The sequence below is a fragment of the Miscanthus floridulus genome, chromosome 9 (assembly GCF_019320115.1).
Source record: "Miscanthus floridulus cultivar M001 chromosome 9, ASM1932011v1, whole genome shotgun sequence".
NCBI lineage: Eukaryota > Viridiplantae > Streptophyta > Magnoliopsida > Poales > Poaceae > Miscanthus > Miscanthus floridulus.
This window is the reverse complement of record NC_089588.1, coordinates 27,885,838-27,899,119: the sequence shown is the minus strand read 5'-3', so window position 1 is coordinate 27,899,119 and position 13,282 is coordinate 27,885,838. Positions and strand designations below refer to the sequence as shown.

Here is a 13,282-nt window from a genome sequence, read left to right as displayed (position 1 = left end):
CCTGATCGCGCCATCTTCTTCCTCCCGATTTTTCTTTTCTTTTTTCCTTTTCCTAAAAAGAGGAAATCTTCCCTGCTAAAAATGACTCAAGAACTCGTGGTGTGCCTCCATGGTGCCATAATTTAGGTAAATCTGATAACTTTTTCATATGAAGCCATATAAACACAAATTTTATACCAAAATTATAGAGGTTCGACATGATCTACAATTTTATAGTTGATAAATTTTTCATTTAAAATCTTAAAGAGGCTTAAATATTTATTTTAAGTTTATCAGATTTAAAATTTTAATTTTTTGATTCATACAACCTCGGATGTTAACATGGTTTATACTAAAGTTGTTGTTCCCAGTAAGACATACTTCTCAAGTCCATAAAAGGATACATCTCTTATTTTTTGAGGAGTCAAACAACTTAAAGTTTGACTAAACATATATAAAAAATAATCATATTTATGATACAAAATAAGTACAATTAAATTAGGTATGAAATATATTTTTGTAGTAAATTTAATGGGAGACATAATATTATTTACTATGAATTTGGTCAAAGCTAAGTTAGTTTGACTCACACAAATCTCATAATTGTATTCTTTTGTGAACGAAGGGAGTACTACTCTACAATTGACAACTTTTTGCCTAAAATCATTTAGTTGATTAAATATTCAATTTAAGTTCTCGAATTTTGAAATTTTCAAACTACCTCGGATGCTTACATGGCAGTTGTTACTCTCAATATGTTATACAACTTGTAATTGAACATATTTTTATCTAATATTATTTAGAGGCTGAAGGTCCTAAAATGTTAGAGGGGATGAACAGCCTATAAATTTTTTTTATAAGAATAATAAAATAATTTGTTAGTCAACTAAATGGTGAAACAAATGTTGCGTTAGCACTACAAGTATTGCAAGCCACCTATCCACAAGTCTAGTGTGCTATGATTTGTAGTGAACACACAATGGCCATGTCGCTAATTCTACCACTAGCGAGCAACCTAGCAAGAATAAAACAACTAATTACTTCTTGGCTACACTAGAGAGCTACTCTAACTAGCTAAGCTACATCATATCTACACAACATATCACTATATACAAACATGTGTTCGATATGATACGCACAACTGGCAATAGACATTGATTAAACAAGTGCTACTAGAACCGACATTGATTAAACAAGTTCTACTAGAACCAATACAAATTTCTGGTCAACACAAAAAGAACAGATAGCCGTCGCTCTGACTATTCAAGTGCCAAAAGTATAGAATATTGACACAAGCCAACAATATGATATCTCGATTCGTTCCCTCAGCCGTTTACAGGACCAAAAGACAAAGATTAATATTTGGTGGACTTGTTTCCATAGTTACCAATCAAGCACAGATTGACGGACATCGTAGGATACCTACAGCAGGTTGGGACGCAATCACGCAACGGCAGCAGGGCGATGGCAGGGAGGCGAGGGCAGAGGGCAGGTATCCTACGATGGCGGCGGCGGTGCTTGCATGTCCATCAGTTGTTGCTCCATGGCAAATAGTAATTGTACTCACCACACTTTTACCCTATATAAGCTATAAATCGGAGAGCGACAACCGTCGTGGCGTTTCATCCCGCATGTGTGGATACCGTGGAGACGCTGCTGCTATGTTGCTCAACAACAAATGTGAGGTGCATGGGCGAACGTGTCGCTGCTAGCGGTACGCGAGGACGTACGACTACTTCCACTACATCGATGCGCACAATGTTGGGCTGCTTGTCCTCTGCTACATTGTGCGTCTAGTGGCAGCGATCCATGATCCTCTACTCGTATGGTAACATGGTAGATGTGCTAGCGTAGCGTACCGGTTTCCCTATAGATATCATATGGTAGGTACGGCCAAACGGGATGGAGCCACCGGTCAGATACACTACAGAAAACTGGCTCTTTGCCGACTGCAATTTTATTTGCCAACTGTTTTTTTTCGACACTCGGCAAAGAGGTCCCTTTGCCAACTGGAATTTCCTGCAGTCGGCAAAGCAGGATTTGCCGACTGCCTGGATTTGCCGACTGCCAGGCAGTTGGCAAAGAATTGCAGTCGGCAAAGGCAGGCCATGGTTGACGCCATCCACGCCGTCACCTTTGCCGACTGCCACTCCGTCAGCAGTCGGCAAAGGCGCAGGCTTTGCCAACTGCCATCCTCCCTGGCAGTCGGCAAAGGCTCTTTGCCAACTGCCACTGATGGCAGTCGGCAAAGAATTAATTTGTTTTTTCGATTTTCGATCCCAGTTTTTTTGTGTTGCCTTGCTACAGTAAGTACATGATATATTCCAAGTTTGGGGTCATTTTGATTTATTTTGCTATATTCCGTAGATTTTTTCTGTTTCTTTGATTTTTTCCGACAGCTCCAGATTTGAACTGCAGGTACATGAAATAATGGAATCCGGCCATTCAGAAAATGATATTCATGATGTTTGGAGCATGTTGAGGCCGTGTGCGGGGCCTCGCGTGAAATTTCCACCGTGTTGGTGTCGGAACACGCCGAGCCACGCGCGTGAAAAGTGTTTTTAAATTTTATAAAATCGAAACGGAGTCCAAAAATGACGAAACTTGACGACGTGTCTTGTCATCGCATGCGGAGGCTGTGATAAAAATTTGAGAAAGTTTCGAGCAAGTGGCGACGTCGGGTGGCTAAAACCTGGACATCTCCCCCGGCGGCCACGCGCGCCCTCCCTTCGTCCAGCGCGCCCCCTCCCCGCGGCCGCGCCGCCCCCTACCCGGCCCCCTCGCGCCCTCCCCGCGCGCGCTCCCCCTTCCTACCCCCCCCCGTCCTCCTGCCCCGGCCGCTCCCCCCATCCCCTGCTTCCGCTCCGCCCTCCTCCCCTGCGGCCCTCTGCTCCCTCAACCCCCTACCCCTCGCCCGCTTCCCCCCGGCTGTCCCCTACCTCGCCCACTTCCCCTTCCCCCTCCAATCCCCTCCCCCTCTCTCTCCCTGCCCCCGAGAGCCTCTCTCCTGGCCCCATCCCCTGCTCTCTCTCCCCGTCCCCGCTCGCGTCCCTCCCCTTCGCCCCCCCCCCTCCCCCTCGTGCCCTTCCCCTCGTCTCTCCCCCCCCCCCCCGCCCTACCCCCTTTTCCCCCCCGCTCTGTGCCCCCCCACCCGCTCGCCCCCGGCGCGGCCTCCCCTCTCCGTGCCCCCCTCCGATGTCTCCAGCCGCCCCACCCATCGCTCCCCGGCCCTTCCACGCTCCAGCCCGCTTGCCGCGCCGGCCCTCCGCGTCCGGGTCCCGTTCGCGACCTCGCCCCGCCCGCCACGCTGCCAGCTCGCCCCTATCCTGCTGCCCCGCTCCGTCCTCCGTCCGCTTCCGCAGCGCCGTTCTCGCCTCTTCCCCGCTCCTCCTGTCCTCTCCGCGCTGTCCTCCGTCCTCACCGTCTCGCCTCGCCCGCCGTCCCCGCCTCGCCGTCCTCGCGCGCGCCTCTGCTCCACGCGCCGTGACGCCGTCCTTGAACTACGAGGGTAGTAGTATACGTAGTATGTAAGTAGTTTACTTTATTAATAACCTTGCTTATATTCTTCTGCATGGATGGAAATACATTTGTGGTTGTCGGCCATCGTGCCGTCTTTTCTTGCAGGTTTGGTAACCTTCCCGTACAGGGGAGGTGCTGCCGAAATTTTTCGTTCTCACTAATTGTTTTTCTTTTTCAGGAGGGCTCCCATTGGAGGCTAGCCGGAGGAGCACGACTCGGCACTGCCCCGCTAGCCTTTCTTCACCGGCACCTGCGGTATGACCCCTCTTTCCGCCACATGTAGTCGTAGGTCGCGTTACCCAGTTAGGCGTCTCCCGTCCGAAACGGATACGGTTGGAAGTATGCGTTCTTCGCATATGTATAACCGTATCCGTTTCGGATTGTCCACGTTATTTGGACAGCCCGAGGATGCGCAGACGAGGTTAGCTCCCATGTTCCGCTCCCGTCCGAGTCGGAGTTTCGGCAGGACCTCCCCGTTGTTCTCTGGATACACACTCTCCCCGCCGGGACGTGTATCGGGAGAACAGCGGGGAGGTGCTGCCGAAATTCTGTCTCGGACGGGAGCGGAGCATGGAAGCTAACCTCGTCTGCGCATGCTCGGGTGGGATTAGGACCTATCCTTCACCTATTAGATGGTAGGAGCGCGTTGTAGATGCACTTGCTGGTTTTATCACATGTTAACATTGCCGCATGACAGAGCATGGGTGACCGTGAGTGGATGTACTCGGGCTTCGCAAGTAAGAGCCACGAATGGATCAGGGGGACGACTGAGTTCCTGGAGCATGCATTTGGCCCAGCTGCTAAAGGGTCGATTCGGATGCCGTGTCCCTGCAGCGAGTGCAGGAACAAGAAGAAGAAAGTAAAGGCTCAGGTGTTGAGAGATCTGTTCAAGCACGGGTTCGTTCCAAACTATACCCGTTGGCGCCACCATGGTGAATACCATCCTATTAGGGACGAGGTGGTGCGACCCGTCCTCGAGGAGTATGATGGCGATGCCGGGATGGCAGACATGATGACAGACTTCCACGAAGCACGGTTTGGCGAAGGAATGGATGTGGAGGAAGATCCGGAGGAAACCGCGAAGGCCTTCTACGACATGATGGAGTCGGCACAGAAGCCCCTTCACGAGAAGACAAAGCTTACGCAACTGGATGCCGTCTCACGCCTGATAGGGTTGAAGTCGCAGCTGGGCATTAGTCGAAACGGCTTCGATCTCGTGTTGAGCATTGTTGGGGGACTGCTTCCGGCAGATCATGTCCTGCCGACGAACACCTACGCTACACAGAAGCTCCTTCGTGCACTTAAGATGCCGTATGAGGGGATCCATGCTTGTCCGAAGGGGTGCGTCCTGTTCAGGGGAGACCTCGAGGAAGCAAAAACCTGTCCGAAGTGCGATGCCTCTAGGTTCGTGTTGGTAGAAGGCTCTGATGGCAGCATGAAACAGTCAAAGGTCCCCGAGAAGGTCGTACGGCACCTTCCTTTCGTACCGAGGCTGCAACGGCTGTATATGACGGAGGAGTCCGCGAAACAGATGACGTGGCACAAGAATGGCAAAAGATACCATCCTGACAAGATGGTACACCCGGCGGACGGTGATGCATGGAAGCACTTCGATAACATGAATCCTGTCAAGGCTATGGAGGCTCGGAATGTACGCGTAGCGCTGGCAACAGATGGGTTCAACCCGTTTGGAATGATGGCGGCCCCGTACACTTGCTGGCCCGTGTTTGTGATCCCCCTCAATCTCCCCCCCGGCGTCATGTTTGAACCTAAGAACGTGCTCTTGACGCTGATAATACCTGGACACCCGGGCGACAATATGGGTGTGTTCATGCAGCCGGTGTGGGATGAATTGGAACTTGCTTGGGAAGAGGGGGTACTCACGTACGACCGGGCTACGAAGAGGAACTTTAGAATGCATGTGTGGTACCAGTATTCAATGCATGACTTCCTGGCGTATGGCTTATTCAGCGGGTGGTGTGTTCACGGGAAGTTCCCTTGCCCGACATGCAAGGCAGATGTGATGTTCACCTGGCTGGCCAAGGGCGGCAAGTTTTCTTCTTTCGACAAGCATCGCCAATTCCTGCCTGAGAACCATGAATTCAGGCTAGATGTAAAGCACTTCACGAAAGGCGTTCAAGTCACCGGCCCCATTCCGCAGGTTAAGAGCCCTGCCGCCGTCCTTGCCGACATACAGGCTCTCGAACCTGAGGAAACAGGTGGGTTTAAGGGATATGCTCGGGACCACATGTGGACTCATATATCGGGCTTGACTAGGCTCCCCTACTTCAAGGACCTTCTTCTTCCACACAACATCGATGTAATGCACACAGAAAAGAATGTGGCCGAGGCACTCTGGGCAACACTCATGGACGTTGGCAAAAAGTCGAAGGACAACGTCAAGGCTAGACTGGACCTGGAGATGATCTGTGATAGACCAAACCTGGTGATGAAGACCCCTGCGCCCGGCAGGAAATGGAAAAGGGGGCCGGCCGATTACATCCTGAAAAGGGCAGATAGGAAGGAAGTTCTGCAGTGGATCAAGACGTTAAAGTTCCCCGATGGGTATGCGGCGAATCTGAGCAGGGGTGTGAACTTGCAGACTATGAAAGTCTTAGGGATGAAGAGCCATGACTTTCACATATGGATTGAGCGGATCCTTCCTGCGATGACCCGGGGATACCTCCCAGAGCATGTGTGGCGCGTCCTGGCAGAGTTGAGCTTCTTCTTCCGCCAGCTTTGTGCCAAGGAGTTGTCTCGAGATGTTTGTGTTGAACTGGAGAAGGCTGCACCTCTGTTGCTCTGCAAGTTGGAGATGATATTTCCACCCGGCTTCTTTCTGTCCATGCAGCATCTGATCTTGCACCTACCGCGCGAGGCACGGTTGGGGGGTCCCGTGCAGGCCCGTTGGTGCTATCCAATCGAGAGGTGTCTAAAGCTTCTTCGGAAAAATTGTAGAAATAAAGCCAAGATTGAGGCTTCCGTGGGAGAGGCCTCCGTTCTAGAGGAGGTGTCGACCTTCACACAGGCGTACTATACTGAGAAGCTTCCCAGCATGCACAATCCAACCCCTCGTTACAACGCTGACGAGAACTCATCGATACTCAGCCTTTTCCAAGGGGATCTCGGGAGTGGAAGCGCAGGTACCAACAAGCAGTTGAACCATCAGGAGTGGCAGACTATCATGTTCACATTGTTGATCAACCTTGATGAAGTGATTCCTTATCAGAAGTAAGTTCTCAATGAGCTTGTTACCTACGCCGTCACTATCCTCCATCTATCATGGTCTGACCCTCTAGTTTCTTCCTTCTTTCAGGGAATTTATTAGTCAATACTGGAGAGGCAATAGGGCTCCTACCGAGCAAGAAGAAGACAATCTTCTTAGACACGGTGTGCCCGATTTCATCTCCTGGTTCTGTACAAAGGTACCAACCAACTAACCTCTTTCCGACTTTGTGATTCCACTTTGCTCCCCGGAGCGAGTTATGTAACGATCTCCTACCCTTGCAGGCCCGAACGGATGCAGAAATGAGCGATGAATTGAAACAGGTGGGCCGTGGCTTCTCCCGTAGGGTGAAGTCATTCACCGTTTATGATGTGAATGGCTATCGCTTTCGCACGAGAAGCTACGAGGAGAGTCGACCCAACCTAAAAACCATGTGCTGCGGAGTTCGTACGCCCGGCACGGATGGGAAGGACTACTACGGCATAGTCGAAGAGATATACGAGCTCAACTTTAAGGGTGCCGGGACTTTAGCGCCGGTGGTATTCAAATGCCATTGGTTCGATCCTGATATCACGAGGAAAGACCTTACGATAGGTCAAGTCGAGATTCGACAGGACTCCAGCTATAAAGGAGACGATGTCTACATTGTGGCCAACCGAGACGCCACGCAAGTTTATTACCTCCCATGGGCGTGCCAAAAAGACGAGAAGCTTGCGGGGTGGAGCCTTGTGCATTTGGTGTCGCCGCGCGGCAAAGCGCCTCTCCCAAACGACGACGATTACAACTTTGACCCAAGCACCGATGAGTTCTATCAACCTGAGGGGCTAGAAGGTACCTTGGAGATCGACATTGGTTCGCTCATGGGCATGGAAGTAGACAACGAAATCGATGAGGACGAGGGTGAGGAGGTGCAGGATGCCAGGGACTTAAGAATGCTTGAGCGATGGCAGATGCAGCGCGATGGAGTTGTCCAGGAGGAGGTACATGATGATGACTATGGAGACAATGAGGATGATGATGACAGTGATGACTTAAGGGAGCTCGACAATATTGATAGCGATGACGACGATAGTGATAGAGATGACGACTCCACGCCCGAGATATTGCCGTTCGCGGAGATAATTACGAGGCCATGTAATACTATATTGTTATTATTATGTTCCTTTACAAGTACTTGTCATTTATTTATGCTAACAGTTTTGTTCTTTGTCATTGCAGGCACTCGACAAAATGCCAGGCGGACGGCGGCAGCGGCCGCATCGAGCAGTACGCTCGGCGTACCAGGTCCCCCCGCAGGAGACCACCGACGACGACGAGGAGGAGGAGGAGGTGTTGGTGCGCGGGTCGTCTAGTAGGGGGTCCCAGCCCCCCAGCGGACGTCGCCAGGCGACCAGGAGGCTGCCGTTCTCGTCCTCGCAAGGGGGGACGACGTCGCGTGACGACGAGCGCGGCGGCGGCGACGACGACGACGACGACGATGACGACGACGACGGCGACGACGCGCCTACACCAGGCGAGACGGCTTCGACTTCGTCAGGCGTGGCCAAGGTGTACTCGCGCGGGCCCACGCAGCTTCCTAGGGTGCGGCCGCAATTCCACCAGCGCCCGGTGATCACACCCGTGGGCCAGACGTAAGTAACCATTATTGATTTCACTACTTGTTCATATGACATGTCAAAAATCGAACTGAAGACTAATAATTGTTCTTAATGACTCGTGCAGTTCCTGGAAGATTGTGAGTGGAGCAGGTCAAGCACGCCATATCAATGGCATCCAGGGCCTCCTGATTAAGGAGTACTACCCTGGCCTTGTCAACGTCAACGGCGAGATGAAGGTGCCCACCAAGTGGTCCCACTTCTACCTCGTCGAGGAGGGTGGCGAGACCATCGCGGCAAAGATAAAGAGGGAGTTTTGGGTGAGTCTTTCATCGCACCGCATTGCTAAATAGTACGCATTCGTCGGACTTCTTGCAAAAAGGAAATGCTACATGATGTGTCTGTGTGCAGGACTTCTTCACGTGCGAGGAGGGTAAAGCAGCCCAGGCGGCGCGAGTGCAGGAGGCGGTCTGCAAAGATCGTCTCAAGGACCTGTACCATGAGGCGCGCATACAGGCCATCCGCGACTTCCACGCCAACGTGCTTGGAGAGAACATCAAGAAGCCCCAAATCCGCCAGAGAATGAACTCGAGGGAGGCCGACCTCACCCAAGCGCAATACGAGCAGGTAATTAAGTATGACAACATTCGTTCAGATTCCTTCAGTGAAACATTACACTAATCTTCTCGCATGTCAAATACTTGATGTCATGCAGGTGTGTCCGTCGTGGTGCGACAACCACAGGGAATGCTGGACGGAGATTGTGCGCATGTGGCGCACGGATGAGGCGTACGCGAGGCGCGCCGACCGTCAGGGCCGCCGCGCGCAGATGCGAGGGGTGTCACACCACCAAGGGAATCAGCCCCTCCCCCAGTTCGCGACAAGATGGGTATGCGTCCGTTCATGTCTTAATCCTTGCGCTCAATTGTCAATACTTGTAACCATGTTTGTGTTTTCAATGCAGACGCAGACGCACGGTGGGCAGGAAATCAACGAGTACACCGCGTACCTCCTCTCTCACAAGGGCAAGGCGACGGATCCGAACAACGTCTACAACCCGGAGGACGGGCCCGATGCGTACACCAACCCCACCGCCTACGAGAAGGCCACCGAGTACACCGTCGCGGCTCGCCAGCGCTACGGGGAGACGTTCGACCCCACCGCCGAGCCCCTGGACACAGACCTCCTGCAGAGGTTGGGACCAGGGAAGCAGCACGGCCGCTACTACATGGCCCACAGCGCCCTCGACCCGTCCCAGGTTCCTACGCTGACCCAGGTTCGATCCACGCCCACGAGCTCCAGCGACATCCCCGTAGCGCCCCGGCGGCAGTCAGCGTCACAGGTAAGTGCCGTTTCGTTCGTCGTTCACTCGTTTCGCACCTGTACATACAATCAACACTGCGGATGTAATATTGCAGGCCCAGATGGAGGCCAAGATGGAGGAGAGGATCGCCACGTTGCACGCGCAGATGATGGCGCAACAGATGGCTTACCAGCAAAGCCTGCAGCAGCACTACAACACTCAGATGCAGAACATGGCCAGCTTCTTCCAGTCCATGCAGACGCCCGGGGCGTCTACACCGCCTCCTCTTCCAATGTTCGCTCCACCGCCTCCTCCTTCAGAGTTTTTTCCTGTGCCTGCTCTTGTCGCTCCTGGAGGGACCCCGGTGAGTATATTGACTCTTGCTTTAACTTGTGCGTCCATGCTGCAGATACTAATGACATCACTTGGCGTTTAACTTGTGCAGGTACAGTCGACGGGTTCGAACCCGTCTCCTGGAGGTCCCGGCCATCAGATGATGTCGTATCCACCACCTGCACCCTATCCACCGTATCCACCTCCGCGTGGCCCTCCTCCGACGTACTCGTGGCCGCCGGTGCGCGGAGGGTGGCAGTACGCGCAGGCGCCTCAATTTGGTCCAAGGGGGTTTCCGTGGGCAAACCCTGGGGGCTCTGGGGGTGGAGCGGACGACGAGACCGGGGACGGCGCGACGAGCTAGGTACTTGTCGATTCTGTTATCATGTATCCACCGTATCGTCGAAGTTGTTGTCATGTATTTCTTTTCTTCGTTATGGACCTAGACTTGTTATGTTGAACTTCGTGTGATGGACGTCGACTTGTGGTGTTCGACGTGTTGGACTTCATGTGATGGTTGTAATGCACTTGTGTGGTTGTTATTGTGACATATATGTGAGATATATGTGATGTTGTGCGTTATTGTGATATATGTGGTGATGTTGGCGACAAATGTGATGAAATTGTGATATAAATGGTGCTACCGGTGCTTCTGGTGAAATTGGATTATAATTTGTGATTTTGCAGGGTTTTGATGCGAGAAAACAGAAAACAAAAGCAAAAAAAAAAATTCCAGCTTTGCCGACTGTTTACAGTCGGCAAAGCTGGGCAAAAAAAACCCCAGGACAGAGTCTTTGCCGACTGCAATGGGAGGCAGTCGGCAAAGAGGTCAAACCTTTGCCGACTGCAACTCCGAAAGCAGTCGGCAAAGAACATTTCAAAAAAAAAAAATTTCTTTCTTTGCCGACTGCCGAGCTGGCGGCCAGTCGGCAAACAATTTCTGAAAAAAAAAATCGTTGCCGACTGCCGAGGAAACAGCAGTCGGCAAAGCCTGCCGTCAGTGCTGACGGCGCCACGTGGCTATGCCGACTGCTGGCGTGGCAGTTGGCAAAGGATTTGCCGACTGTGTGCCACGTGGCAGTCGGCAAATCCGCCTTTGCCGACCCAGGCTTTGCCGACTGCTCTTTGCCGACTGCCACGTGGCTTTGCGGTCGGCAAAGCCTTTGCCGACTGGGTTTATGCCTTTGCCGACCGGGGCAAGCAGTCGGCAAAGAGGCGTTTTCCTGTAGTGATATGATTTTAGCAGAGCCGCCACTAGATTTATCAAACTTGTCAACAACCACCATAGCTGAAATAAAAACGCCCACTAGCCCAGTAATGTTTCAGCATAGCATAGCCGCCCCTAGATTTGTCAAGCTAGCCAACCTGCATTAATAAAACACCCGCTACATTCGACTGTTTCAACATCGCATAGCCGCCAGATTTTTTTTATAAGGACCTTTCAAGAAAGCCCTTTATTAAAAATAGCCTACCACCCCAGAAGGAAATATAAATATGTGTCTTGGATGATGTGGTTATGCCTAAGCAAAGTAAGGACAAATATGAGTTGACTAGAGACATGGAATTCATCAAAAGAAAAAGACAAAATGTTTCATGGGACCCAGCATGATGATTGCGCCCTGTTTTCAGCTACGTGATTTTATTCACATGTTTATAATATCTTACTCCCTCCGTCACTAGATAACTATCGTTTTCGTTTTTCGAGAAACAACTTTGACTAAATATATATAAAAAATATTAAAAATTATGGTACAAAATTAATATCATTTGATAGACCGTTGAATATATTTTCATAATAAATTTATTTGGAGATACAAATATTGCATCCATTTTCTACAAATCCAGTCAAACTTACGGCACGGAAACAAAAAGCGATAGTTATTTAGGGACGGAGGGAGTATGTACAAGAAGACAGTCGCAGTTTCTTTCATCTAATATCTGTTTTGGTCACTAGCAATGTCAACCAAACGCTACCACAAAAGCACCGGCAGCCATCAAATTTGTAGGAACCGGCCTCTGCGGCTTGTGTTTGATACTTTCATGTAATTAGCACCGGCAGCCATCATGGTCCAAAAGTCATCAGATGGCTAGGCGAATTTGATCTAGGGATGGATCCGGACGTTAAAAGACCCAAAAGATCCGGTATCCGTATTCGTTTTAATGTCAATATGAATGTTCGTATTCATATTCTATTTTAATGTGGATACTAAACAGATGTATTGTATTTGTTTTCTATGATTTTTTCTATCTAATTTTATATTCATGTTAAAAAACAAGAAACATCCGACAATATATGTATCCATGCATGTATAACAAAGTACCCTATAAAGCTATCTCAAACTTGTATGTATGACTAATTAGTAATGTAAATGTTATCAATTTTAATATAGCAAATGATATGCATCATTTAAACTATTTAAAACTTATCTCTACGGCAAATAGCATTATATTAATTCTATTATGGTTAGCGACATATAAAGATTGATTTTAATATGTCTAATCACATTAATTTTGAGTACTTCAGTTACTCATATATTTGAGTACTTTAGTTATTGAAATATTGATGAAATTATTTTATATATTTTAAACTATATATTGATAATATTTATTTATAGTTTTATTATTTTTTATATAATTAACTATTGAAATATTTATTATATATGTTATTTTATTAGAGTTATCCTTATCTACATGTGTTATATAATCATATTATCTACAACATGCATGATTTTGTTCTACCCAAGAATATTGATAAGGAAATGGATATATGTACTCGTCAAAATCTAGTAGTTATCCGAATGCAAATAAAAGATTGAGACATCCGTTTTGCATTCGTATTCGATAAAATCTATGTTCGTATTCAGATTTGAATTAAAATTTTGGTAAAATAATGCTATCCGTATTTGATTTCATGTGAATTCGATGTGAATCCATCCCTAATCAGATCCCACTCCTGTCGGCATAACCACCGGTGAATAGACGAGGCTCAACAAGGGTGACAATAAATGACCTCGGTGGTTTGCTTGCCAAGCGTGGTGTCTGTACCCAGATGGTGAATACCCACTGTAGACTTCCTTCTTAGATCCAATAGAGCCGTACTATATACACTCATAGCAGTAAGGGTCTATTTGCATCCTAGCACTAAAAATTAGCAATTAAAATTAGTACTAGTGGATCTAATAAATAGAACTACTAATTATTAGCTAGATGACTGCTAACTTTTAGTTTCGTTAGCAGGTTTAAAGTTGCTAATAGGTTCTAATAGTTCATATAAATCTTCAACTCACTATGCAACAAGCTATTAGCATGGGGATCCAAATAGCCTCA

At 49.1% G+C, this 13,282-nt stretch overlaps 2 protein-coding genes across 2 annotated transcripts in view; one reads left to right on the top strand and one right to left on the bottom strand.

The window, feature by feature from the left end:
• LOC136479544 (probable catabolite repression protein creC) overlaps nt 1–13,282 on the bottom strand; it is a 194,914-nt gene that overhangs the window by 161,785 nt on the left and 19,847 nt on the right. The gene's annotated exons all lie outside the window — the stretch shown is intronic.
• On the top strand, nt 4,687–10,450 carry LOC136483843 (uncharacterized). Its single transcript, XM_066481002.1, has 10 exons — nt 4,687–6,729; nt 6,815–6,923; nt 7,009–7,858; nt 7,962–8,355; nt 8,447–8,639; nt 8,731–8,946; nt 9,035–9,208; nt 9,284–9,661; nt 9,738–9,986; nt 10,068–10,450. Exons 1-10 carry the CDS (start codon nt 4,805–4,807, stop codon nt 10,317–10,319), a joined length of 4,740 nt encoding a protein of 1,579 aa, XP_066337099.1. The 5' UTR covers nt 4,687–4,804; the 3' UTR covers nt 10,320–10,450.

Excerpts from the sequence above, each read along its gene's own strand:
- LOC136483843 (XM_066481002.1), top strand. The coding sequence starts at position 4,805 with ATGCCGTATGAGGGGATCCATGCTTGTCCGAAGGGGTGCGTCCTGTTC. Across the intron at positions 6,730-6,814 it reads GAAGTGATTCCTTATCAGAA|GGAATTTATTAGTCAATACT; the intron begins GTAAGTTCTCAA and ends TCCTTCTTTCAG. Across the intron at positions 6,924-7,008 it reads TCTCCTGGTTCTGTACAAAG|GCCCGAACGGATGCAGAAAT; the intron begins GTACCAACCAAC and ends CTACCCTTGCAG.